This window comes from Ictidomys tridecemlineatus, chromosome 11 (assembly GCF_052094955.1).
Source record: "Ictidomys tridecemlineatus isolate mIctTri1 chromosome 11, mIctTri1.hap1, whole genome shotgun sequence".
Lineage (NCBI taxonomy): Eukaryota > Metazoa > Chordata > Mammalia > Rodentia > Sciuridae > Ictidomys > Ictidomys tridecemlineatus.
The window spans coordinates 55,906,784-55,933,574 of record NC_135487.1 but is presented as its reverse complement, the minus strand read 5'-3'; the positions used below and the strand labels follow the sequence as shown (position 1 = coordinate 55,933,574).

Here is a 26,791-nt window from a genome sequence, read left to right as displayed (position 1 = left end):
GTGATCAACTCTTATGGGATAACAGCTGACAACTCTAAAACAACCAACATGTTATAATTACCAAAGATGTTAAAGCAAATACTAAAGCTAAAAATTAGTTAATAATTTCTCTTCTAGATAAGTGCCATATTCTAGAAACCTTCTTGTATTTAAGTTCTAGAATCCATGCTTAAGAATGCTCATACCAGTGTTTGCAATGACAGAACCTGGAAAAAGGCATAAGCTGTCACCAAAAGTAATATTGCAATAATACATAAGTGAAGTAAAGGAACTACACAACTACATACTACAAGCAACTATCTGTGTGGATAGGATGAATTTATAAACATAATGTTGAATGTAATAAAATTACATAACAATAAACAATCATTATGTAGCTCACTATCAAACTATATACATATATATAATTCATTTTTAAAAAGCGAGAGAGTAAACTTAAAATACAAGATATCGTTCTATCTGGAAAGAGAATGCGATGGAACCAGAAAAGATGCTGGTAAATTTAAAAACATCTGGCAATATCCTAGTTCTAAAATTACTGGTTGATTCCCTTGTGTATACTGCTATGCTAAACCTACTTAGGTAACCAAAAAAGTAGGCTTCTAAATGAAAACCCACATGCATAAGGAAAAAAACAGGTTCAGTCCTTCGTTAAAATAAACTCCAGAAACTTTAACAACCCACTTCACCTCACGCCAAAACAAAGACTAGGTAATGTGCGTTTCCACGCCCCTGTACCGCTCACAATCACTTCCGTCTCAGCTTCCCATAGCTCCGCCCACCTAGACGGAAGTTCCTTTCTTCTGGGTCCTCCCGCCTGTAGGGGGCTCTCCGAAGCTTCTAGTGCCACGAAGGCCTCCTGCCTGGGCTGTCCCAACGGTGCCTGTAAATTTAGCTCTAGAAAAGCTCTTTGCGTTTTAACTTTTCAGCCAGGAAACAATTGCACAGGCATTTTGATCCGTATAATATCGTTCAAACTCAATCTCGGCTGAGTACCCTCATCATCAAATCCTAACGCAGCGAAGGGGCCGGAGTCAGGCGCCGAGGAGACAGCCCCGAGATGCCGAAAGTCCCTGGCCCGCTTCCTCCTGTGAAGACGTAGCTGCGGGTGGCTGTGGTGGTGGCGTCCAAGATGTCGACCAAGAATTTCCGAGTCAGTGACGGGGACTGGATTTGCCCTGACAAAAAGTGAGTTCATGAAGGGACCCGAATTGGGGACGTACTTATCAGTGAACAATTTTTTCAGGTCGATTCGGCAATTGCTGTTCTACGAGTTCCTCCCGCTCCTTAAGCCGGGTTAAGGCGGCGAACTGCCGGCTCCCAGGCGGAAAGGAAGCTCCCAGTCCCTTTCTGAGGAATGTCTTTCGGGGACCTTTTGTTTTGGGTTTGTCACCAGCGTTTCTTCGACATTATCTTTCCAAGGTGGTCCTTTGTGCATTGCGAGATCACTTACCCTTTCGTCTCTGTACCCCACCCCCTCCCCGGCCAGGTTTCAGAGATAAGGAAATTTCCCCGGTGGTGGCCAGCTCGGTGTTGGATCTCCCCCACGTGACTTTTTCGTGCAGAACTTTATTCTTGTTTGCCGAAAACGTCGCTTTCTTGCTCTCGTCGTTTTCTTCTTGTTTTCTGTATTTTTAATCGTACATTTGCCTTTATTTATACCGTTTTCTCGACTCGATTTCTTTGGTTTGGGAAATTATCATCTTTTCTCTTAAGTGATCTTTAATTTTATGCAAGAATCCAGTTTTTGTCTTTTTCGAGTCGAAAGGCCTGTATTTTTGCCTGCATCAGCCCTGAAAGACGCCTGACCACGTGTTTTAGTGACTCTGCTTTTTGACATTGTTGCTAAACCCAATGTGATCTATTGAATTGTTTTTAGGCGGATCTTATTGTAGGCACACAAATAGATGTGTCTACTTGGAGACTTCAAAAATATTTAATGCACATTTCATGTTTAAATAAAAATCTTGAATTTCTTCCAGCTACTAAATTAGCCCTGGATAGTTCATGGTAGTGAAGAGCAAAATCTGTTGGACAAACCAGTGTTTAATTCTAGTTTCGTTTTAGACCATCCAAAAAACTGGAATAGAATTGCTTCCTTGTAGTGAGTGGATGGAATAACTTGGTAGTGTATGTAGAAAATGAAATTCAGCATATACTCCTTAATTGGCAGTCATTAATACTGGTTCAGTGTTAAGATCTGAAGAGACTGAAGTCTAACTCTGATATCAAGTAGAACAGAAAAGTTATGTTAGGAATGGAGTTGTTAGGTGTGGTAAGACACTGTAGAAAACCTTCAAAACATATAGAATAACAAATTTTGACCATTGTGGTGTTGGTCACCTGTGAAATGACAACACCCTCAGATATTTGAGGAAGGACTTTTAAGAGTGAAATGCATACTTCTGTGCATTAAAATATATTTATAAAAAGAAACTATTCTACAGTATGTAATAATACAGGAAACTTTTACAGTGTTTAAAAACACCCCTCATCGGTTTTTTTTTCCCATTGGATTTTGTATTTCTTGTAAAACTTTTTGCAACGTTGTAAATATCTTATTGTTTCCTGTACTAAGATTGTACTTTGGTGTTTTTGTTTAAATCTCCCTGATGTCTTCTCAATAATTACTGAAGCAGGATAAAAATCTCACTTAAGCTTTGCAATGGGGTTTCATTGTAAGGGTGTATGCTAATACAAAAATACCAGGGCAGAGATCCTAAGTGATTTAACCAAGGCCACATAACTGGGTTTTGTTATCCTGTTTTTGTGACTCCCAAGTCACTTTTTCTACAGCTAAATTGTGATTTTATTATAATTAATGTTATTGACATGACAGATGCGAGTTCTGAAATCCACAACTTCTGGATAATGTGATGATGACACCTTAAACATTCACATGACTTATGTGATTTCTGTAAATGCTTTTTATTTTCAGATGTGGAAATGTAAACTTTGCTAGAAGAACCAGCTGTAATCGATGTGGTCGGGGTAAGTATTTAAAGAAGATTCTATTAACATTGTATGTACAGATCGTTTCTGTATCTTCCCCGGATTAATATTGCATTATTTTTCTATTTTCAGAGAAAACAACTGAAGCAAAAATGATGAAGGCTGGGGGTACTGAAATAGGAAAGACACTTGCAGAAAAGAGCCGAGGACTATTTAGTGCTAATGACTGGCAGTGTAAAACGTATGTGTTTCAAATTATGTTTCACTCTTCCTGCCATTAATGCATCCAGTCACTCCCTTGTTAATATTACAAACTTATTAATCACATTAACAAGTCAGTGTATCCTTTTAAATTGGAGGTCTTTTGGCTGTTAATCATTTAATCTTATATAATAGAAATTTTTAAATTTTTTTGCATTTTTTAAATGTAATATTTAAAAATAGTTATTACTATAATGGATTATATATACCAGTAAATAAATGTTTATTATTGAGAAAAAATTCAAAATGTTTTAGTTTTCTATCATTAATGGGAAATGCATCACAAAATTCATTTTGACTATTTAACAAAGTAATTTTAGAATCAGAAGTTGTCTTCCATCAAAAATTGTTTTTAATTAGGAAGGATTCTATTGTTAGTTTAAATTTAATTCTGTATTGATTTTCCTGGCTTCCATCTTTTTTGCTGTGCAGATAAATCCTAGTTATATGGAAGAAGAATGAATCAGTAAAGGGTCTCAGGGAAATATCTTTTTTGGTACCAGGAATGAACTCAGGGGCACTTAACCACTGAGCCATATCCCCAACCCCCGCTTTTTTAAAAATTTTGAGACAGGATCTCACTGTGTTGCTTAGTACCTTCCTAAGTTGCTGAGGTTGACTTTGAACTTACAATTCTGCTGCCTCAGCCTCCAAGCTGCTAGAATTATAGGCATATGCCACCATGCCTGGCTCACATAAATTTCTGATCCTGTAAAATTTAAATTTGTATTAAGAAATTTTCCTACAGCAGATTAAGTTACTGGATTTGGTAGGTTATAGAGTTCAGTGTTTAAACAGATTAGTAGAGGTAGGAGAGGAATATCAACAAATTAACATCTAAGAGTACGCCCCTAATCATCTTTGAGATGAATTCACAGACTAAAAAATTAGTGGAGCCTTTAATTCAAATTGATGGCACCCAGCCCAGGGCTGCAGATTTTCTGACATTAACACTTTGTCATTTCTCAACTAGTTTTTCTTCATGCTATATAGATTTTTATTTACAGTTTTAGTAAACATTGCTTTATGCTAGTGATTTTATCTGAGTTTTTCTTTTAACATTGTAGAATGCTAATATTTTTCTAACCTTGTATCATGACCTTCTGATTTAAATTTTTTTTTATTTCTGTAGTTGCAGTAATGTAAATTGGGCCAGAAGATCAGAGTGTAACATGTGTAATACTCCAAAGTATGCTAAATTAGAAGAAAGAACGGGTAAGATACAACCATGCTGTAACAAAATGATTTTTAAAGAAGCTAAAAGTTGAATTGACCAGTATATCACCTTTTTGAAAGATTACAGTAATAATTGAGGGTTCTGCGTCTTTTGCCCTAGTGTTTTTTTTAAAACTGGGATTTTTTGTTTTCCCTTACAGAAAATTTTTTTGTTACATAATTTCACAGTTTATTAAAAAATAATAGTGGTAGGGAGTCCCAACAAGAAGGGTCATTAGTATACTTTTAGAAATGTTTTTCTACATTTTCCCTCACTGATTCAGATGTTTGTAAATTGGTAATTAGTATTGTCTCCTATTCATGTAATTTTGTAGTACATCCAAAAAGGAGGTTTTCCTATGAAAGTAGGTAATAATTCTTGAACTTGACTAAGAATACACTTTCCATAGTGTAGAACTGTCAAAATGCTCATAATTCTTCATGGGTGGGTCTCAAAAGACCACAGGTTGTTTGGATGGTGTTTGGTAATCCTTGGCTAACATAATAATTTACCATTGGCTCTGTTGCAGTGTCATAGTGAAACTTTATCACACAATTTAGTTTTCCCATTATTAGCAACTCCCCCAAACACATTGTCTGTATACTTCTGATTTTATCACTCAACTATTTGTATATCACATAGTCAAGAGCTTCTACATATAATTTCAGATTTTTGAGTTAATAAACTACTTGCCTGTTTTTCTCTCTAATTTTGGACCACCTTCACAGTCTCAATTTCTGAGGATCAAGGTGATGAATCTTTTAGACCTACTAGAGCAAACATTTTTCTTTTATTCCCCTGCCCTTTTTTCAAGTTTATATTTTCACATCTGAGAACATTATGACCTAATGATCCTATATATTTCTTCATTTTCCACCTTCGTTTTTTACATCTTACTCAGCACATGGATTTTGTGATGATTAAGTAGATTAAACTCATAAGACTTTCCCTTTTTTTTCCTTCTCTTGCCTATCAAAGTTAGTTTTTCTCCTTAGCATCTCTGGTTCTTCTGTCTTCTGCCTTTCCACTGCATGTTGGGATTCTTAAAGGTCCACTCTTTAGGCCTTTTCTGTTTTCAGTAATTTTTCTTCACATCCCAAGTTTTAAGTAACAATTGGCACACCATGGTACCCAAATTTATGACTCCAACTCAAACTTCTTTGACCAATGTATTCAGCTGCTCATACAGCATTGCCATACAGATATTAGGTTTATGATATCCTAATTGAATGTGAAGAGGACCTGGTTCTCTTCCAGTGGTTTCTTTCTCATGATTTGTTCCACCCACCATAATTGTTACATAAGCCAGAAACCTAAATGTTCTCTTTACCCTAGATAGCTCCTTCATCTCACCCCTCTATCTTTAAAAAAAAAAATCATTTTATATTACTACTGTTAGCAGAAATACCATTATGTCTTGTCATGGAAAAATAGCCACCTAGTAGTCTATAAATTCCCCTTTTACCCAGTTTGTACCAGAGCTCTTTTGTTTTTTCCTGAACTGAAATGACCATTTTTAAAATTTAGTCTCAAAATTTTTTTTCTACTTAGTCATTTTGATCTATCTACATCATGGCTTCTTTCAAATTTTATTGTAGCAAAAATCTGTAGTTTGTGTTTTATACCTTCTTATTTTCCTTCCTTTCTCAGCTTTTTCATCATTCTGATATCCTAAACCATTTCCATTTCTCTTATTTTTGCTGGCAACAGTTGAATATGCAAAATAGCTCATTTTCTTGCTTTTCAATTCCTCTTAGCTTATTTGAAATGAAACTATCTGAGTTCCAAGAGAGCATTGGAACAGGATGTGAATTAAGCCAAAAAATGATACACTACCTCTGAAAGTTACTGTCTTAAGCATAATTCCATCATATTATTATACAGTAATTAATCTCTTGTTTTAGAATTTACCATTATGTGGATTTTTGTCCACTTTTTTTAAAAAAATTGAACTATTAAGGATAACTATAAAAATAATGTTAATACACTGGAATTTATATTCTTTACAATTGTTAATTTTTTTTAACTTCTCAGGTGCTAAATTAACTGTTCAGAGAATAGAATCACAAAAAATTGTTAGAATAATCTTTTTGAAGTATATGTTATATTCATCCTTTTTTCTCTAAGATTTGTACAGGGTATTGTATTTTTTTGTACAGAGTATTGTACTCAGGGGCACTTGACCACCTAGCTACATCCCCAGGCCTATTTTGTATGTTGTTTAGAAACAGGGACTCACTCAGTTGCTTAGGATCTTGGTTGCTTACAGTCCTCCTGCTTCAGCCTCCTGGGATGACAGGAGTGCACCATGATGCCCAGCTTAAGCTTTCATTTGTGATTACTTATTTTATCTAAGCTCTGATATTATAAAATCTTATAAAGAAATGAAAAAAATGGCTACCATTGTATTTTAAAGCCTTCTAAAGAAACTAAAAGTTTTTAGATGATAACAGTATTTATCTTTGTTCATTGAAAAAATATTCATAAACCACTGTGCAGTGTACTGTGATCACCTGTTGAGCAAAATAGACATTTGTGCCAAAGATTAAAAGTCCTCTTGAGAAAGTTGTGTTTAAGAAGTAAAAATGAGTTATTCAAATAAGGATGTGAGGAGAATTTACTCAAATAAGAATAGGTTTTGTGAGCTTGAGTGAATTGAGCATATTGGATTAGCTCCTTGTTAGCTTCAGGAAACATTTTAGAAATCAGCAAGACCATATAAGTCATAATAAAGAGTTTATATTTCATTCCTAATAGGAAGTATCTAAAGGATATTTAAATAAGGGACTGAGAGGGTTACCTAATTTCAGTGTTGTTACTGATTTGTGGGGAGAGAATTGCACTGGGAAAGCGTCAAGAACCAGAAGCTCAGTTGGTAGAGTGCTTCCCTTGCCATGCATAAGGCCCTGGGTTCAATCCCCAGCAGCACAGGAAAAAAAAGAAGAAGCAGCAAGGGTTTTTGAATATATTACCTGTAGAGTACTAAATCAACAAAATGAAAGAAAGTATGTTGCCATTTTTCCAGCTCACCTATTACTGGGCATAAATGACATGACATTTTTCCACCTCATCTTTTACTTGGTAAAAATGACATGCCCAAGTGTTTTTATGATATGGAGCTACTATGTTTCCCTTGTGCAGGGAAAGAGTTCATGAGTCAGATTTTTCATACAATTCAAACAATATATCTTATCTATGTTGTCAACAGACTAGTTTCTTTTTCTGAGACTTGTATGAGAAAATAAGAAGATAGCATGGTATTTGCTGTCATATTCATTGTAAAACAAAATTATCTATGTGAGTAGTCTTCAGCTTTCTACATATTTGCCATATTTCTTTTCACTTTTATAATATTAAAGGTGAACAGAGAACTCCACTAAAAGCCTAACTCCTTGGTTTTAAATAGGATTGTTTTTAATATTTTTACATGCTTCCATATATGAATTATCCTGTCCAGTTGAACAAGGACTTATTTGCACTGATGAAAACTATATTGTAATATCAAACTTGTTCAATTGCTCTATTTTTCTTTTATAAATTTTTGCCTATCTAAATCATGTGGTTTTTAAGAAGAGTTTCATCTTTCCTAACTTTTTAATGATAACAAAGTATAATGAAGAAAAGAGACGCTGTATTGATGTGATTTTCTTTCAGAAAGAAAAACTTGGAAGTGTCTTTTTTTTTTTTTTTTTAATGGCCACAACTGATAAATTTAAAGTCATCTTTGTGGGCTCATGAAGTTCATAAATCTGAGAATCATTGGCCTTGTGTACTGGTATTGTTCTGAAATACCTAACAGGTTAGATTGTGTTATTCTTCATTACCTCTTTGTCATGAGGAAAGACTTATTCAAAATTTCTTATCTCACTTTTTCTAAAAGTAGCTCATTTCTTATTCCAGTTTTAAGCTTATGTCAAAATGTGCCAAGTTATAAGCATTAGTTGAATATCAAAATAGGGGTTTGCTAATCTTAACTACTTTATAATAGAATAGTTTTAATTTGAAGCTTTACTAGTTATTTCAGAAACCTGAATAACTTTTAATTGTGAACTAAAAATAATTATGTAGACAAAAATTAAACCAAAGCCATAGGGTGACCTTTATCATTTCATTTTATTTGCCTGTATAAATTAGGAATTTTCCAAGCTCTAGTTAGTGGATCACTACATTTTAGCTCAGCAGTATCAAAATTTAAGCTTTGTGGAACTGGTAGACAGTGATATTAAATCCTTGATTTTTATTGAAACGGAAATATAGCAGTTTGACTTTAAATTGAGTTATATCTAACTTTGAGACTGTTCTTTGTGGTTATTCTTAACTTGCTTTTAAAAGACTAATAATTTATATGGATAGGCAACTGCCATTGATTGGAGTTTCTTTTTCCTTTTTGGAAGTGATATGGGTATGTTTTTGTTACTTGAATTGTCAACAGTTTATGTGCTCTCTTTTTTAGGATACGGTGGTGGTTTTAATGAAAGAGAAAATGTTGAATATATAGAAAGAGAAGAATCTGATGGAGAATATGATGAAGTAAGCTGGACATGGTTATGTAGTTTAAATACAAATAAGGAAAATATGTTATCTTCAGGAGAATGTTTTTAAATACAAGTTGAGTCTTTTCCAGCAATTTATGTGTTGGCGAGGATGTGGGGGAAAAGGCGTACTCACACATGGCTGGTGGGACTGCAAATTGGTGCAGCCAATATGAAAAGCAGTATGTGATTCCTTGGAACTAGGATTGTAACCACCATGTGACTCAGCTATCCCTCTCCTTGGTCTATACCCAAAGGACTTAAAAACAGCATACTACAGGGACACAGCCAATGTTTATAGCAGCACAGTTCATGATAGCTAAACTGGAACCAACCTAGATGTCCTTCAGTAGATGAATAGAGTAAAAAAAAAAGTGGCATATATACACAATGGAACATTATTCACCAAAAAAAGAGAATAAAATTATGGCATTTGCAGGTAAATGGATTTTTTTGCCAATCCCCCAAAAAAACAAATGCCAGATATTTTCTGATAGAAGGATGCTGATTGGTAATGGGGTTGGAAGGGGAAGCATGGGAGGAATAGACAAACTCTAGATAGGACAGAGGGATGGGGGGACAGGGCTTACGGTGATGGTGGAATGTGATGGGTATCATTATCCAAAGTACATGAATTGGAGTGAATATATACTTTGTATACATCCAGAGGTATGAAAAGTTGTGTTCTATATGTGTAATGTGAATTGTAACTCATTCTGTCATATATAAAAATTTAATATAAAAATAAAGAAATTATAAGATAGATATTATATATATAAAGATAATTTTTTAAAAAATATTAATGCACTTTCAGTGCACTGAAATATTTTGAAACTGTTTTTCTCTAGTTTGGACGTAAAAAGAAAAAATACAGAGGAAAGGCAGTTGGTCCTGCCTCTATATTAAAGGAAGTTGAAGATAAAGAATCAGAGGGAGAAGAAGAGGATGAGGATGAAGATCTTTCTAAATATAAATTAGATGAGGTAAATAATTTCCATGTCCTATTTTCCATTTGTCTTATTTGAACTATTACATAAACATGAATGCATTTTGACAATCTTGGAGCCTTGACAAAGATATAGTCTCATAAAGGTTTTAGTTTCTACTCTGCCACACAGTTTTTGTTTTTTAAGATAAAATAGTGACCAAGAAAGAACCACCCTTCTCTTATTAAATTCTAGAGAAGAGCAGATGTAAATGACCAAGATACTAATAAAGCTATGAAGACACATGATACGATCACATTAAGAAGACTACTTTGGTTTCAGGGGTGATTTATGAGAAGGTAAAATTTGAGCTGAGACTTAAATGATATGAGGGAGCCAGTAAAAAGAGGTGGGAGAGAGCAGAATCAGACAGAACAGCGGATAGTTTCTGTTTAGTAGAAAACAAACCAGACATTAAAAATTCATACGTAGACCACTGTTCTTAGAATAGAAGAGAGAATGATGAGGACAGCACCTGATATTCTGTGGGGCCAGATGGTAAGTTTTAGTTTGGCTGTTTGGTCCACATTCGGGGTACTTTGAAGGCTGATCATAAAAGGTCCTAGAATGCAAATGTTCCAGAAACAAATGAGTTGTGTTTATCTGACCTGTTCTTCAGGATGAGAAGTGTTAATATATTGAGATATTGGAGTACCACAATGGACTTCAGGAATTAGACTAGCTGAGAGTTACTGTGATATACTAGAGAAAAAAGGATTCAAGTTCTAACCTAAAGACTAAGGGTACTAGACTCTGGGACTTTTGTTTATGAAGTAGAATTGAATGTTCTTCATAACTAACATGGTAATATATTGTGTTAGAAAAAGAGGAAAAGAGTATAACTTCCAGGTTTACACCTATCTAGCCTATCTATCTGATTAGCTGAATGAGAAATAGAATAGGTATATTTCAGAATTTGAGAATGAATTTACTTTGAGATTCAAGTGCTTATATTCATATGCAGATGTCCAGGATTTTTCCCTAGTAGGTAGCATTAATATCTAAATGTCTAAATATAAATGAATTTTTGTTAGGATGAGGATGAAGATGATGCTGATCTCTCAAAATATAATCTTGATGCCAGTGAAGAAGAAGATAGTAATAAAAAGAAATCTAATAGACGAAGTCGCTCAAAGTCTCGATCTTCACATTCACGATCTTCATCACGCTCATCCTCCCCCTCAAGTTCAAGGTCTAGGTCCAGGTAAACGGGTACAGGTCAAGGGTAACACCAGTCAAAATGTCAGTATCTAACTTCTTTATTTATAAATTTCTTTTTAATTAAATAAGCTTTTTATGTAAAAGATCTTTCAAGTCACCTTTTAAAACACTTTTTACTCTGGTGCCATGTAGATGCATACTGTCTACTGTTTTAAGAAATGCGAAATCTTTAATATGAAACCTTTAATGTTTTAGCATTCTGACTTTTAAAAATAAACTTAAAAATTCAACTAAATTATGACATACAGTGATATTTAAATATCTAAATAGCTTACATTTAGAAATGTTTAGGTTCAGTGAAGGGTTATTATTTCAGGATATTAAAGGTTAGTATAGAGAGTTTTCTGAGCATTGAAATCATAGTTACACAATTTTTGGTAATCTTTTGATATCAGTATTCTGCATAAAGAACAAGATCCGCCATATTAGTTCAGTGTCTTACTGTTTATCACTTGGTTGTCCAGGTATAAAGTAGAGGATTCAGTTGGTGTTGTACTTAAATATTCTTTTGTTTGGTAGTGTAAAAAAATGCATATTCTGTAATTATAGTTGGCAATAAAAATAAAACTTTGGCTGAGAAAAAGAAGTGCCTTAAATAAACAGCATTCTCTTGAAAAAAATTCTATTCACAGTTAAGTAATACTGTGGACAAGGAATTTTAATCGTATTTAGGAATGAAGTATTAGCTAACAAGTTCTTAATAGTTACCTATTTATTTAATACTATAAAGCTTGGTAGCATAAAATAAGTGATTTTAAAGTAATTTTGAAATAAAATATAGTAGTCTGTTATTTACAATTTTTAGAATTCAAATGTACCATATTTTCTTTTATGTCATTTTTCAGTATTGTAAATAGCAATGGCAGGATTGTTATGAATTTTTCTTTTAATTCTCTAAACGGAGTAAGTAGAAAAACAGGAATTAAAATATGTATATACCAACATTTAAAGCTTCATGCTAGCTAGGCTACAAAGAAATAGGAGTTTCATAAGTAATAGTGGTAGGAACATTCTTGAAAAATATATATTGTAATATTCTATTTTCCTGGATATATTAGTCCTGGGTGGCTTCTAATAAATTATTTGTGAGCATAAAAGTATTTGTCGTTTTTCTAGTACTATGGTGGTGCTCTGTGTTTACAACCTAGTGGTTTTAGTGCAATTTTATCAGGTTTGAAAAGTGATAGATTTCTAAAAATTTTGGAAGTCTTAATTTTATATATTTATGTTTTATATGAAAATGAACTCTAATGTATGTCTTTCTTTCAGTGTTCATATCACAGAGATCAATTAAGTGGTCCTGGGGGAAAAAAAAAAAATGCTTCCATGTTGTTCCAGGTCCCGTTCAAGAAGTTCTTCCAGTTCGCAGTCAAGATCTCGTTCCAGTTCCAGAGAACGTTCGAGATCTCGTGGGTCGAAATCAAGGTGAATGAGGTAGCATCTCTCTGTACAACAGAGAGAAAAATATTTAAAGGCTGCAGAAGGTGTTGCTGCTTTTCTCTCTTATTTTGCTTCTACTTGTTAATTTTATTTTAGCATTAGAAAACTAATGCACTTGCCTTGGCTTAATTTTCTTACCATGAAATGTTTCCATTGCGAGCCGTGTGCCAAGACATTCCCATGATTGAATTAAGGTGGCTGTTTCCCATTATTGCAGAGTTTGTTATTTTTGTCCTAAGATTTAATAAAGTAGGAAGATGAAGTCAAATCTTATCATCACACCACTACTAGTATTTGATTTCCTTTGCAGTAGTGTTCAAATAAAATTAATATGCAAAAGAAAAGTTTGTTATTAAAAGGAAGAAAAATAATCTTGTCTCAAAACAAGATTTGTTTTGCAAGGCAAATGTTTATAGAAAAAGCTTTGCCATTTGTCAGATAAAGTTTCTACAGAGTACTGTGTACATTTTTTTATTTCTAATTTTAAATAGTATTATAAACAGTATTGTTAGAACAGACACCTGTCTTAAAACTAACTCAGGTAGTATGATTAGTTAGTTTAGGTAGGATGAAGTCTTAAGTAAGCATTGCTGTGAACTTTCAAGTTGTATTTGGTCAAACCTGTAGAGAGAGCAGTCTGTAGGAGCTCTCTTGAAAGGTTTTTCTGTACTGGATAAAATACACTCCCTTTGTTTTTACTAAAGGCATTTAAGGTAAATAAGAAAACTGCTAAAATCCCACTGAAGTTTAATAATGGCTATTTTGGTAAACATAATTAATTGGTGTTAGTTTGAGTCAGATCTTGTAGTTCAAATGAAGTTAATCTTTAAAGAGAAAAGAATAACATGCACACTTGTATTGAGCACCCCCCCCCAAAAAAAAGTTAATGCATTTTCTTATTATGTATTAGTATTCTAGTCCTTTATTTTAGAACTTAAATGAATATCTGTAAACTTTGATATTCCCTTTGGGAAACACTATAAGATTTATAGAACAGCCTTTATATTCTTTTTAAACATTATTCTTTGCTCATAACTTTCCAAAGAATTCTCCTTTTGGGCTTTCTGGTTTTATTTTAAGCCCAAAGGTGAATTTTTTGGGAAGTTTGAGCTAAATTCCTTCAAACTATGTAAATGAAGAAAAAAGTTTTGCACTTAAATATTGTACATTTACTTCTGCCTGAAACATGTGAATGTCAACACTTCATATTTCATGAATAGTGGTACTTTCATAAATATAATAAATGTAAATCAAGTTTTAAAGTTACTCATTTTTATTTGGATTTTTAGCAGTTTACTACAATTACTGTTCGTTCTTGTTTCTGTACCATATTTTTCATATAGCAGCTTAACTTATGAGTTGCTTAATTCCATAAAGAATTGTTTTGTTTGTTTTCCTTGGGAATTTGTACTTAGCATACATACTCTCTCCCCACATGGAAGAGTGTAATTTCTAAACATGTCACACAGTTGCAGTTATCTGCTAAATTTACTATTTATATGCTTTAAATTAAAAATCTTATGTAGAAAAAAGTTAATATTAATACTATAATGCTGGTTTTAATTACAAATAATGAGTATGTGGGCTTTTAAAGAGAGATGAAATTAAAATAACTTAATATTTAAATAGAGTATTTTCATATTCATCCAGAAGTCTTCTGTTGAGTAAGCAGTAAGTATTCTTTCATATAAAATTTTCATAGTTGTTATAAATCCTGTTTATTTTTGGAAACTGAACAATCTTCTTCATTTCTTCTTTTAATGAAATGTTTGATTTGTTTCTCAACCAATGAAGATCCAGCTCCAGGTCCCACAGGGGCTCTTCTTCCCCACGAAAAAGATCTTATTCAAGTTCATCATCTTCTCCTGAGAGGAACAGAAAGAGAAGTCGTTCTAGATCTTCTTCACCTGGTGATCGCAAAAAAAGACGAACAAGATCACGGTCACCTGAAAGGTTTGGGTTTCTGTAGAAATAAGAATGGGTGTTCTTAAGTATATTTAATAGATAAGCTAGACTTCCTAGTCAGGGGTTAGATTCCTGTCTCCTTTGTTCCACCTTTAAATTATACTTTCCATCTTTAAATGTTAAAAAACATTACTTGTTTAGTCTTATACTTTGATCAAGTTATTTAGAATATAGATCAAACTATTCTTAGATCATTTTGTTTAAATTTTTATTTCCTTGTATAATATTATAGCCAACTCTCGGTTATATTTGTTTTTTTTTTTTTTAAAGATTGCAGTTCAGAGTTGTATGTTGAAGTAATTTATGGGTTGATTTTTTGTAATTTATGATATTTTAAATTAAATTTTAGAACTGATAGGAATTCTAGGACATCCAATAAAATTAACTTTCAGATCATTAGGAATCTGTCTTTAAATATGTATAAATGCATTACCGTAGCAAATTGTTTCATGCCCTTCATCTATAAGGAAGTTGTTCCTTATAGCTAATAAATTTTTCATCTTGGTGTCCAAAACCATACTTTTTTAGAAGGACCTTTACTGGATTACTTGTCTTTTTGATATTTTTAAAATTTGGAGAGTGCAATTATCTGTCAGCCTTTTCTGCAACAGGCTAAATTATTCAGTTTCATTTGCTCTCTTGGTTCTTAGTGTCTAATTATATAATCATTTAATGACTTAATTTGTATTCTTTGCTAATTTTCTATATCCTCTTAGCATGTGAAAAGAAGGATTATGTAAAATCTGATTATATTTGGGTTCGATAGTAGGATTATCTCATTCCTAGATACATTCCCACTTGTACAGAATGCTTAGTTTTGCTTCTTCACATTTTAAAGTTTAGATACTAGATTACACACAATTAGTCTTAGTTCTGTGCATTTGTTTCTTTGTAAGAAAATTACTCTGTACTTGAGTGAAATTCCTTCTTGTTGCTTTCTTACCACTCTGCAAATTTTATCTTAGCCACATATAATCCCCCTAGTTTGTTGTCATCTAAACTTAATGAACATGTTCTCTATTCCATAAGCCAGGTGATTGGTGAAAACACTAAACAACCCTGAGCCCAGGGCCAACCCCTACGGAACACCACTACTTTACCCAGGTTGATATTGACTTATTCATATTAGCTGCATGAATATAACACTATAACTAATTGTACAATCATCTTGTGTGACCTCAATTTCCAAAATTTAATTATTTATGAATATATTTATTCCTACACATTTGAAAGCCTTGCTGTATTGGTTTTACATATAGACTTATTACACTTTCTATAGTGTATCTCAGAGATTGGTGTAGTCACACTTCATTAGCAAGTTTATAAGTCTGTTGTACAATATCTGTTTATATATGCATTTTTGCAAGGCTTCTCTTCATCACCTTAAATAATTGAGAGGTGGCTATATTTTGGAATAAGAAGATATTTCTCAATTATAGAGTTTTAAATTACGGTTAAACAATTTCTAGGCTCACATCCAAGTCTGTAAACACCAGATTATCTTATGTATGTAAGTTTACATATTAGTTTTTAATTATTCCTTTTTCTAGCATCAAGGTGTTTAAATTTTTTATTGTTGTTGTTTTTACAATCTTAATGAATGCTGAAATACAGATCTAGTTTACTAGATTACCTGCTTTGTCCATTATGTCTTACAGGCGCCACAGGTCATCTTCTGGATCGTCCCATTCTGGTTCCCGTTCAAGTTCAAAAAAGAAATAATGTATTAAAAATTACATCTTAAACAAAAAAATTCAGTACAGTGCATGAAGCATATTTTTTAAGAAGTTGATGTCTTACTTGGTCAGAAGTGCTAAATCTGCTAGTAGAGGTGCATGCCTTTATTGCTTTTCAGAATAATACAACTGTGTTTATTTGTGAAATTAAAAGTAAATTGCATTTTAAGCCATAATGTCCCAAAATAGATGGTCTATTATTCATTATTTACAACCATTTGCTTCATTTAAAACCATCTCAGCATAACAAAGTACCTTTGTTTCCTAATTTAAATACTTATTTCTAAATATATTCTGTCTGTTGGCTAAGACAGGATTAAGTAGGCTTGCCTGTACTTTGGGCATAGAGGCAAGAGTGGTAAACTCATTGGAAACAACCTTTTTAATGTTATTATTAACCTATATCAGAGTAATTCTTGCCAGGACAAGTTTAAGTTGTAAAGCAGCCTACTGGAAACTTCTTTATTTGAAATTCGCTATGCTGAGGGTGCCTTAGAATCATTGTCTCTCTTTTATGCAGCTTCACACCAGTTTTGCACCACCACATTTGTGCAAAAGAATCTTGTGATTTGAAGAAGGAGAAAGGTGTTGTTCATTTCCTTTCTGAACCATAATTTGGGGCAAGAAAGTCCAGTTCATCTGTTCTCTACTGATATGGTTGCCTGATTATTATTATTTTTTTTAATCTCAAAATGTTTGTCTCAAAAGTTTAAGAGGCTTTGTGTGATATCCTTTAAAGATCTAGTATCAAATATGATAGGGTAGAAAAGGCTAAATCATAGTTAATGAGCAAATTGAAGAAAGCTTTTGAACTGTATATCCCTTTCGATGAAAGACCAACAGAGACAATTGTGAATTCAAATATTTGCCTTGATATTTAAGCACATTACATAAAATTTTCTTCTGGATAACAAGTGAATGCTTATTTCTGCATGATATAAGCAAAATTTTATTTTTTTTCCTATTCACTTGAAATAACTTATGGCTTAAAATGCTCTTAGCGTTTTGTTTCTCAGAATTAAAATCTGGTCACTTGAGCTCTATTTGGTTTTCTGGTTTAAAAATAAAAAGGTTTCTCTTAACAGTGTCTTCAGTGACAATGCAAGGTAAGTATTAGAGGAAATCAAAAATTGTGCTTGGGGGCTTTTTGTTATGGGATACTGCTTTTGTTTTTGTTTCTGTTTTTGTTTTTTCTTTTTCCTTAACATTGTCTGCTGCAATTTAAATACAATTTTAAACATTTTAAGGTATTTAGTAGACAGACCAGACAAAATTACATTTGTTTTTATTTTAATGTGAATGTTTTTCTCTTCAACCAATCTAAAAACAAAATACCTTATGTAGAAATATTTTCATAATATTTTTACTACAAGCTTTCCCATGTTTTTTTATGTCTTAATTTTCCTTGCTACGTTTACTGTAGGTTGCACAAGAATTTTACTCTCTTGTAATTGTGCCTCAGACTTTTTGAAAGTTCACCTTCTAAATTGCCCAGATGATAATCTAGATTCTACATGTTACATTGGTTTATTCTTGTGCTCTCTTGTATTTAAAACTTTGGCTGTACTAAGCAAATGCAAGGTTATAAATTTAGCTAATAGGAGTTTACAGACAATTCAGATGATTATGATTTCTTGGTTTAACTGAGCTGTACTAGTTCATTTCATAAGGAAATGATGCTGTAGACAAATGTAAATAAAGTCTGTGAGTCAAGCATCAAGTGTGGTGTTTGTTAGAAATTACAGATTTTTACGCTATGATCTAATGTTTGTTTTTAGGAAAAAAGTTTCTTTTAATTTTTCAGTTTTTAAACTCTTTATATTCATGTTTTTATATGAGTGCTTGGTTTAAAAGAAATTGTTACAGCAATAGTGTGCTTCCTGAATTACTCTTAAAACTATCACTTTACAGCATTCAACAGCTGTTTATTTTTAGATGCTGGGTTTTAAATTTCTTTTTGGGATTCTTTCATCTAAACAGTATTGAATGGTGATTTATCTGAAAGTGTCCACATTCAAATAAGCTCTAAATATACAAGACTATCTCTAGGCATTATTAATGTTTATTATCTTTTTGCTATGGCATTCATAGCCAGTATTGAAGATAATAGTAAGAATGTAGGGAATTCCAACCCTCCCCACATCCCACCCCCCCACACCCCACCAACTTAAGTGCTGTTTTTGTTTTCTAATAGAAATAACTTAGTCTCCATGGGTCAAAAAAATGATCATGAGGACGTTTTGTTTTTAATGAATGGAAATAATTTGTTATCAGTTTGTGGGTTTTGACTAAAGAAGTGCTTGGAGATGTGATTTGAAAGCCTACAGTTAGGGAAGTTGAGTTAAATCACCTAAATTTTTATTTCTAGAATAAAAAGGTGAATTAGAAGGTGAGAAGAAAAAAATGGAAATAGAAGACTCACTTCAATCCAAGATTTATCTTTTCAACTGAAGCACACCAGTACTTTTTTAGTATATTGGCCAACATACTGTGATTAACAATGATACCTGAACAACACTAGTTTAAGTTTCCATCTTACATTGTGCAGTTATCCCTTTATATTAATATACTCAGAGAGGTGAGAGAGGACACAGGAGGCTTCAGGACACTCAGGTTTATAGGGAGAGTCCCAAAGAGGGGTTTCACAGGTATCTGTATTTTTAAGTCTTAATTCTTAAGTAACATTAGGGGAAACTACCTCAAATGCAAGAAACTGGTAAGAGCTCCAACCATAGGAAACATGAAGATTCAGTTCCAGATCATAATTGCTGAAAGAGAAAAGACGATAATGGTAAGAAATGTGAAGCAGTGCAAGCCCAAAGACAGTATATCTTGTACTGAAAAATTGGCTTATTCTTTGGTCAAAATGTATTTAGATAATAAAGATGAAATCCAAACCAGCTGTTTAAGAATCTAGAATTTACAAGCCAATAAGAGAAAGGATGTTAGTTAACAATAGATGGAAAACTGTCCACACAGAGCATAGAAAGTGCTAATTGGGTTTATCTATTACATAATTATCTTTAAGAGGAAATTGTTTATATTTTATTGAAGTTATATGTACAAGGGAAAATACACAACAGTACATAGTTCAAGAGGCAAGAAATGGAAGTGCAGTATTTGAATGTGGTTGTACATTAGAGTGTTATACATCATGAAAGTTGATGGTAAAGTTGAAAGGGCTATAAAGGATGGGTCATTTGAATAGTAATAAAAGAAAATAAAACAAAAACAAATAGGGTGGGTTTAAACCCAAACTATCAATGATTATGTCAAAGGTAATTGATGAAACACCACAACTGAAGGAGGATATTACTCTGAAAAAAGGAAAATATGCAGAACTAAGAGATTTCAGGAAAGTAGATTTGAGAGCAAAGAAAATGATTTTTTTCTACATGGTGATAATTACTTGACCAAGAAAGTAATTTGTGCATTTATTTCAAAATATGTGAAGCAAATGTAAAAAGCCCACAATTATCACATTTGTGTGCCTGTCATAATTAAATGTAATTAAGTTCAAAATATGCATATAGAAAACTAGCAGTCAACTTGACCTGGTTCACTTATGTAGAAGCCTTAATACATGTTTTCAGGTACACAGCATCCTGAAAATGGGTCACACTGGGGTCACACATTGCTATTACATTTGCATGAAGTTCAAGAACAGACATGGCTATCGTAATAGTTGGGTCAGTGATGTTTATACACTGGGTAGAAAAATTATTTTAGTTGGTAGAACTGTATTTATCAAATGTGGCTACAATTGTATGTACCTATGTAAAAACATCACAAAGCTGTACAGATAACATTTTTGCATGTTGTATGAATATTATACGTCAAAAGGTGTTTTTTATGATTTTAGGTTAACTAAAAAGTTGCAAAAATTGAGTTCCCCTATACCCTCATCCAGTTTTTTTGTTGTTAATATATTACATAGTATATTTGTAAAGCTAAGAAACCAGTATTTTAACATTAATAACTGTTGATTTTATTTAAATTTCACTATTTTTTAAATTTCATGACCCATTTAAGAGTACCACACTGAATTTGGATGCAGTGTCTTTTTTATTCTGATCTCACAAGTTTCTCATTCTTTTTTTCATAAAGACCTTGGTCTTGTGTATCCTATAGAGTGACTCCTTAGAGTTTGTCATTTTTGTGATTAGACTAGGATTGTGTGCTTTTCAAAAGACTGCTGCTAAAGTGAAGGCCCTTTTCACTAGCCTACATCAGGGGTGCATGCATAATATCTGTGATCCATTTAGTGTATAGTAAGGTTTATGTTTCCTTACAGATGACCTAATTTTTTTCAAGACTTTTTTATAATGCCTTTAACAAAAAATCAATTGAATTTAAATGATATATGTATACATATATATTTATCTACATTATGAGTATATATAAAATACTTTTATTATTTAAAACATTCCCTGATGTTTGGTTTAGTCTTTTTTTTTTTTTTTTTTTTTGCAGCTGCAACAATAACTTAGGCTGGGTTAGGCTGGGTAATATATAAAGAGTAAGTCCAAGATCTAGGTCCCAGCATCTGATGCTTAGTAGAAGGCCTTACTTGCATCTTCACATAATGGAAGGCGGAAAGGCTATTTTTAAAAGGGGGGGTGAGGGGGGGCAGGCAGCAGCAAATAAGGGGAACTAATTCCTCTTGGAGAGAAAGCCCCTCGTGGCTTCAACACTCATATGCCATCACATTAGCCTCTGGCCTGTGATTTAACCCATGTTAACTATCATTGAACAATCCCCAGCTTTTTTCTCAAATCTTTAATCCTTCTGCCTCAGTTTTTCTGAGTAACTAGGGTTACAGACATACATCATCATACCTTGCATATTAGCCATTGTATTTAAACACGAGAATTTTGAAGCGACATTGAAATTCTGGCAATGTCTATTCCTGTATCACATTGCCTTGCAGTTAACAAACTGTAGTTTTTTGGTTTTTTTTTTTAATTCTAGTAAATAACTGAAAAGGATTCAAAGGGGATTTTTAGTTGTTGATGGACACAATGCCTTTATTTTATAATTTATCCAATTTTATGTGGTGCTGAGGATCAAACGCAGGGCCTTGTACGTGCTAGGCAAGAGCTCTTGCGCTGAGCCACAACCTCAGCCCCAAAGGGAATTAATCTCAAAACAAAGCCCTGCATATGAACTGAAGGTTTTAACGGGGTGCTGCCCTACTTTTGGAAAAATATCAGAGCCTCCTGGCAAAGAGGGCCAGAGATTTAAGAGTTGAAAAGCCACTGCAAACATAAGAAGATCCCAGCAATGAGAACCTCCAAAGAAATAAAGTACAACTGCCCAGAACCATGTCTAGTAGTTAAAACTGTGGAGACCCATAAAGCCAAAGGAAGACTACATACCTGTGAAAGTATATAATAGTTTTGCCTTTAAAGACTGAGTTTGCACGCACAACAATAGAATTCTTCATAAGGAGTACGTTCTCCACTGTGCGTACCTTGAGCTAGAAAAGCAGTTTTAAAGCTTAGAATGGACCGATATAACACTAATCCAGTGGATGAGTCTGAAAAGAGGATCCCTAGAATCAAGGAAACCACAGGATGGTGCTCATCACCCACTAATGAGTCATTAGAGGAATGGGGAGTATCCATCCAGGAACCAGGCTAAAAGCAGTTGTGGAAAACAACAGAGCTACCAATAGCTAGCTGTAAAGTTTTGGCAATTTGAATCCAGACAAACTGTCAAGTAGAGCAGTAATCCTCAGAACAATGTAATGTAGCATCACACTGCAATGCTGTAACTATAGTGCTCAGTTTCTAGTAAGAAGTTATTGGACATGTAAATAAGGCAATTATAGTACAGGATTCTTAGGTGCAAGCAGCTGTTTGATTTAGCAAAGACTTCAGCATATCACCTTTATTTTGTTGAGGTGGTAATTGTGTTGGTTGATGATTGAAAGATCTACTTTGCATTTCTGAGATAAATTTAACTCAGTCATGAAAACCGTACATAATTGTTTCATGTGAAGAGATTCATATAAGATCTTGCCTCCGTGGCAGATAATTCTGAGAAAACAAGACTGATACCAGTGTTCTTTGTGTAGAAATGAAGAGATTCACACTAAACTATTGATGTAGAGACTTTTTTTTAATGTGATTTCTTGTATCCCTAATAACAGACTAGGTCTGACAGACTAGTTGCTCAATGAGTGTTCCTAGAATGAGAAAAATATATTTAAACAGTTGACTTTATGGAAACAATTTCAAATACTTCCCATCATAATAAAGTAATGAAGGACCTGATTACGTGGAACTAATTATTAATCTTGTGGGGTTTGTTTGGGTATTGGAGATCAAAACAGCATATACGTATGCTAAGCAAGCACTACCACTAAGCTACACCCCCAGTCCCATTATTTTATATTTGTATCCCTATTTAAGATTTCTTGAAGTTCAGCAGAAGTGAACATCACTAAATATTGATATAAATACATATAAAAACTATAAGATACAGGGGTACAATTTATTAAAATAATTCTAGGGCAGAATTTAAAATGTGAGTTTTGCTTTAAAACTTTTAAAAACATTTGAATACGTGGTCTTTATTTAATCCTCCACAAGTTTATTGATTTATCAAAGGTGCAAATTTGTAATCTTAATGTGAAACAAAGCAACTACAGTTACGTAATAAATAGATGTCTAGAAAGAAATCAGGTTTCCTAAGAAAGCATGCAGTAGTTAACCAGAAATTGTCAAGATAGCATACTGCTTGTTATTAACTTTTAGATCACTAGGGGGTGATGTTGTTTCAGACCAAGGCCTGCAAATTATTTCTGTAATAACTTGAGCTAAAAGTGCCAACAAGAATTCAACTACAGTTTCCTTTGTATGACTCCTCAAAGTCACTAGTTTACAGGGTGAATAGCAGCAAATCAAATAACAGACTGTGATGAAACAAAATGGTGAATTAAAGAGATGTTACACAAAATGAAACAACACATTTAATGTATTGGTGTAGAGGTGACTAAAAACGCTAATTTTAATATTTGTTAATATATCACCTGATGTTTGTCATTCTTAAGAAGTCCAACTTATTACTGCATACAGTGTAATTGAAGAAAATCATTTTAAATAATTATTCATAAATTTAAAAGTAACAATGTAATGACATTAGGCTTACTTTCTTTGCTATGTAATTAATAATAATATTTCTTAATTATAACATTACACTAGAATTTTATTGATGAAAAATTACTGTTCCTTCCTAGTAGTTTTCATTGTAAGCATGACATTTTATTAAAAGTGCAGGAACTTTTTTTATTTTTTAGAGAGAAAGAATTTTAATATTTATTTTTTAGTCATCGGGGGACACAACATCTTTGTATGTGGTGCTGAGGATCAAACCGCGCCACACGCATGCCAGGCGAGCGCGCTACCGCTTGAGCCACATTCCCAGCCCAATGCAGGAACTTTTAAAAGATGATAGAAAAACAAAATTAGTATTGTGATTAATGCAGGTAGATCAAGTGTACTTTAAATTACATTCTGGCTTTTTTTTTTCTTAAACATTATACAACACTATAATGATTTTTTTTCCCAAGCACTTACAGAATCAAAACATCAGAAAGAAAGACATATTTTCAACTGTGTACCCACTTGCACCCAACAGAACATCACCTAAACTAGGGCCAAAAATTTTGATTCACTCTGAATATGATTAAGTATTATTTTTTAAGTATGAGGGAAACTGAAATTTGTAAATTTTTTTTTAAATCTTCATTTTCTGCACAATGTGAAGAGGTGGAGAAGCCACACCTCCAGAGATTTGTGAAAAACTGGTTTCCATTAATTTTCATCTGCTGAGAGCAGTTATGGTATCAGTAAAGACACTGCTCAGGAGAATGGACCGGAAATAGCTGAGTAATTTTGGGCACATCCTTTTAATAACTTCATGGAGCTTCAGTTACCTCGCCTAAAAAGAAGAGTAATAATAGTAGCAATAGTGTTTTGGAAGATCTAAGATAAAAGTGGTTTTGAAACGTTGTGAAAAAAAATTAATACTGGCCCACGAAAATGCTACTAGGCAATTATCCTATTTTCACAGGAAAAGGTTCTATGTGGATTAAGGCATTTATCAGCTAAATGCAGTTTCTAGTGCTATTAGAGAAATAGCAAAGGGATGGAGAAGGATTGTTGAACGCTTTGTAAGGAAATGCTGCTTCCTCCAGCTGGGGGCAGTTGATTTCACTCTTTCAGATATGTAAGTGGCCATCATTTGCTTCTAGCAACTTTTGCTTTAGCTGACTTCCTTTTAGAGGAGGGGGAGAAGGGACAGAATAGTAGTTGGGATTTCTTCGTCTTTAAATGGGATTGATTATTTCCCGGTGTCTAGACCCTTGACTTTCCAGATATTGTATTAACTTTGCAGTTTAAGTGGCGCCCCAGGAGCAGGACAGCATGGCCTTTTCATGACCATTCTAGGCTCCCGAGTAAGAAAACATTGTCCAAGCAAAGCTATATGAAGGACTGTGGTTGCGTAGATTGCTTAAGGATAAGTGATTTACACTTTGAGGGTTTACAAAAGTGCTTCGGGAGAAGGTCCCAGTTTGAGCGTCTGTGCCTAGAGAAGGACGACAGGTGCTCAGGTCGGTTGTCAGCGGCTCTCCTGAGAAGCCCAGTGAGACATTTAAACAGCTCTCCACCCTCAGACACTCCCCTGCGGGAGAACTGGAGGAGGCGCTGTGGCCGGCAAAACGGCAAGTGGTCCTGCCAGGAGCAGGGAGGTCAGGAGAGAAGTCCGCCTGGAAGTTTTCCCAGCGCTGCGGGCCAGAAAAGCCAGCCGACTGCAGAGAGAAGCGCTCAGTTGCCTCTCCGCCCTCCTCCCACCTTGTTTCAGCCCACACCCATGGCGCCCCGCCCCCTCGGACTTAATAGAGGGGCTGGGCACCCGGCCTCGCCTGGGAGCCTGAGGCTTTCCCGAGCGTACTACCCGCTTTCCTAGCCTGAAAGATCCGGCGGCGCTACTGCAGAGGCGGGAGTAGCGGAGCAAGGCGGAGGCTGCGCCCCGCACCATGGAGGGCAGTCCAGTCCCCTTCTGGGTCGCCACTGGCCTTGGTCACTGCCCGAGACTCCACTGCCAGCTCTCTCTGCTGCTTTCCGGGGGCCATCCACTCCTCACCTCAAAGCCAACATGAAGGAACCCCGGGGCGACGGCGGGGGCGCCCCCTTCTGCACCCGCCTCAACAATTCCTACCCCGGCATGTGGGCTCACGAGCGCTCCGCGGAGGCGCGGGGCAACCTCACCCGGCCCCCAGGGTCCAGCGAAGACTGCGGGTCAGTGTCCGTGGCCTTCCCAATTACCATGCTGATTACCGGCTTCGTGGGCAACGCGCTAGCCATGCTGCTGGTGTCTCGCAGCTACCGGCGCCGGGAGAGCAAACGCAAGAAGTCCTTCCTGTTGTGCATCGGCTGGCTAGCGCTCACCGACCTGGTCGGGCAGCTGCTAACCAGCCCGGTGGTCATTGTCGTGTACCTCTCCAAGCAGCGTTGGGAGCAGCACGACCCGTCGGGGCGGCTGTGTACCTTCTTCGGTCTGACTATGACTGTTTTTGGGCTCTCCTCGCTCTTCATTGCCAGCGCCATGGCCGTCGAGCGGGCACTGGCCATTCGGGCGCCACACTGGTATGCGAGCCACATGAAGACACGCGCTACCCGTGCGGTGCTGTTCTGTGTGTGGTTGTCAGTGCTGGCCTTTGCCCTGTTGCCTGTGTTGGGTGTAGGCCAGTACACTGTCCAGTGGCCCGGGACGTGGTGTTTCATCAGCACCGGGCGAGGGGGCAACGGGACTAACTCTTCGAACAACTGGGGCAACGTTTTCTTCGCTTCCACGTTCGCCTTCCTGGGGCTCTTAGCTCTGGCGGTCACCTTCGCCTGTAACCTGGCCACCATTAAGGCCCTGGTGTCCCGCTGCCGGGCCAAAGCCGCGGCATCGCAGTCCAGTGCCCAGTGGGGCCGGATCACAACTGAGACGGCCATCCAACTTATGGGGATCATGTGCGTGCTGTCAGTCTGCTGGTCGCCGCTTTTGGTAGGTAGTTCCAGGGTGTGGGACGGTCAGGTCGGGCTGGAAATGGAGACTTCGAAGAAAAGTGACAGCACCTGTGGGTTGTGTTTGTAATCCCAGAGCATTGAGAATGCCTCTTCTCCTGAGGTATCCGGGTTTCTACTTCACAGTTGAGCTTCTCACTTGTTGAGCGCCTCCCTAGCGCCAGGCATCTCCTTAGGCACTGGTTAGGCACAGTGGCAATCCGGAGAGTGTAGTAGATACTCAGGTATCATTTCAGTGCATGTACACAAGTAGAAGTTTCTGCATTAGGACAATGGTAATGAAAACCGTAGCCCGATATTGTGTGCTTTCTATTTCTAATACCTCTTGTACTTATGGTGATTTTCAGCCTGCAAAAGTACCCTACTTGCCACCCCAGACAGGCACCGCCCTCTGGCAGCT

The 26,791-nt window shown here is 35.3% G+C and overlaps 2 protein-coding genes across 7 annotated transcripts in view; both read left to right on the top strand.

Annotated features, from left to right (window-relative positions):
- Positions 1-1,030: 1,030 nt before the first annotated feature.
- On the top strand, positions 1,031-18,025 carry Zranb2 (zinc finger RANBP2-type containing 2). 3 transcript variants are annotated; one of them, XR_005735240.2, is made up of 11 exons: positions 1,031-1,188; positions 2,939-2,991; positions 3,085-3,193; positions 4,346-4,428; positions 8,883-8,959; positions 9,810-9,944; positions 10,982-11,151; positions 12,507-12,593; positions 14,403-14,561; positions 15,607-15,677; positions 16,232-18,025. XR_005735240.2 is itself a non-coding variant. In XM_013361555.4 (11 exons), exons 1-10 carry the CDS (start codon positions 1,133-1,135, stop codon positions 15,634-15,636), a joined length of 963 nt encoding a protein of 320 aa, XP_013217009.1. In that variant the 5' UTR covers positions 1,031-1,132; the 3' UTR covers positions 15,637-15,677; positions 16,232-18,025. The 3 variants fall into 3 exon arrangements, 2 of the variants coding, with proteins under 2 accessions (XP_013217009.1, XP_005332396.1); XM_013361555.4 differs by having other exon boundaries at positions 15,603-15,677; XM_005332339.5 differs by lacking the exon at positions 15,607-15,677.
- A 5,574-nt stretch (positions 18,026-23,599) lies between these two features.
- Ptger3 (prostaglandin E receptor 3) overlaps positions 23,600-26,791 on the top strand; it is a 200,478-nt gene continuing 197,286 nt past the window's right edge. Inside the window, exon 1 of one of the 4 annotated variants that reach the window (XM_078026494.1) lies at positions 23,600-26,371. In XM_078026494.1, coding sequence (XP_077882620.1) covers positions 25,475-26,371 — 897 coding nt within the window. In that variant the 5' untranslated portion in view covers positions 23,600-25,474. The remainder of the gene's footprint in view (positions 26,372-26,791) is intronic. The other 3 variants (XM_078026495.1, XM_078026496.1, XM_005332341.5) reach the window with 3 other exon arrangements.

Excerpts from the sequence above, each read along its gene's own strand:
- Zranb2 (XM_005332339.5), top strand. The coding sequence starts at position 1,133 with ATGTCGACCAAGAATTTCCGAGTCAGTGACGGGGACTGGATTTGCCCT. Across the intron at positions 1,189-2,938 it reads TGGATTTGCCCTGACAAAAA|ATGTGGAAATGTAAACTTTG; the intron begins GTGAGTTCATGA and ends TTTTATTTTCAG. Across the intron at positions 4,429-8,882 it reads TAAATTAGAAGAAAGAACGG|GATACGGTGGTGGTTTTAAT; the intron begins GTAAGATACAAC and ends TCTCTTTTTTAG.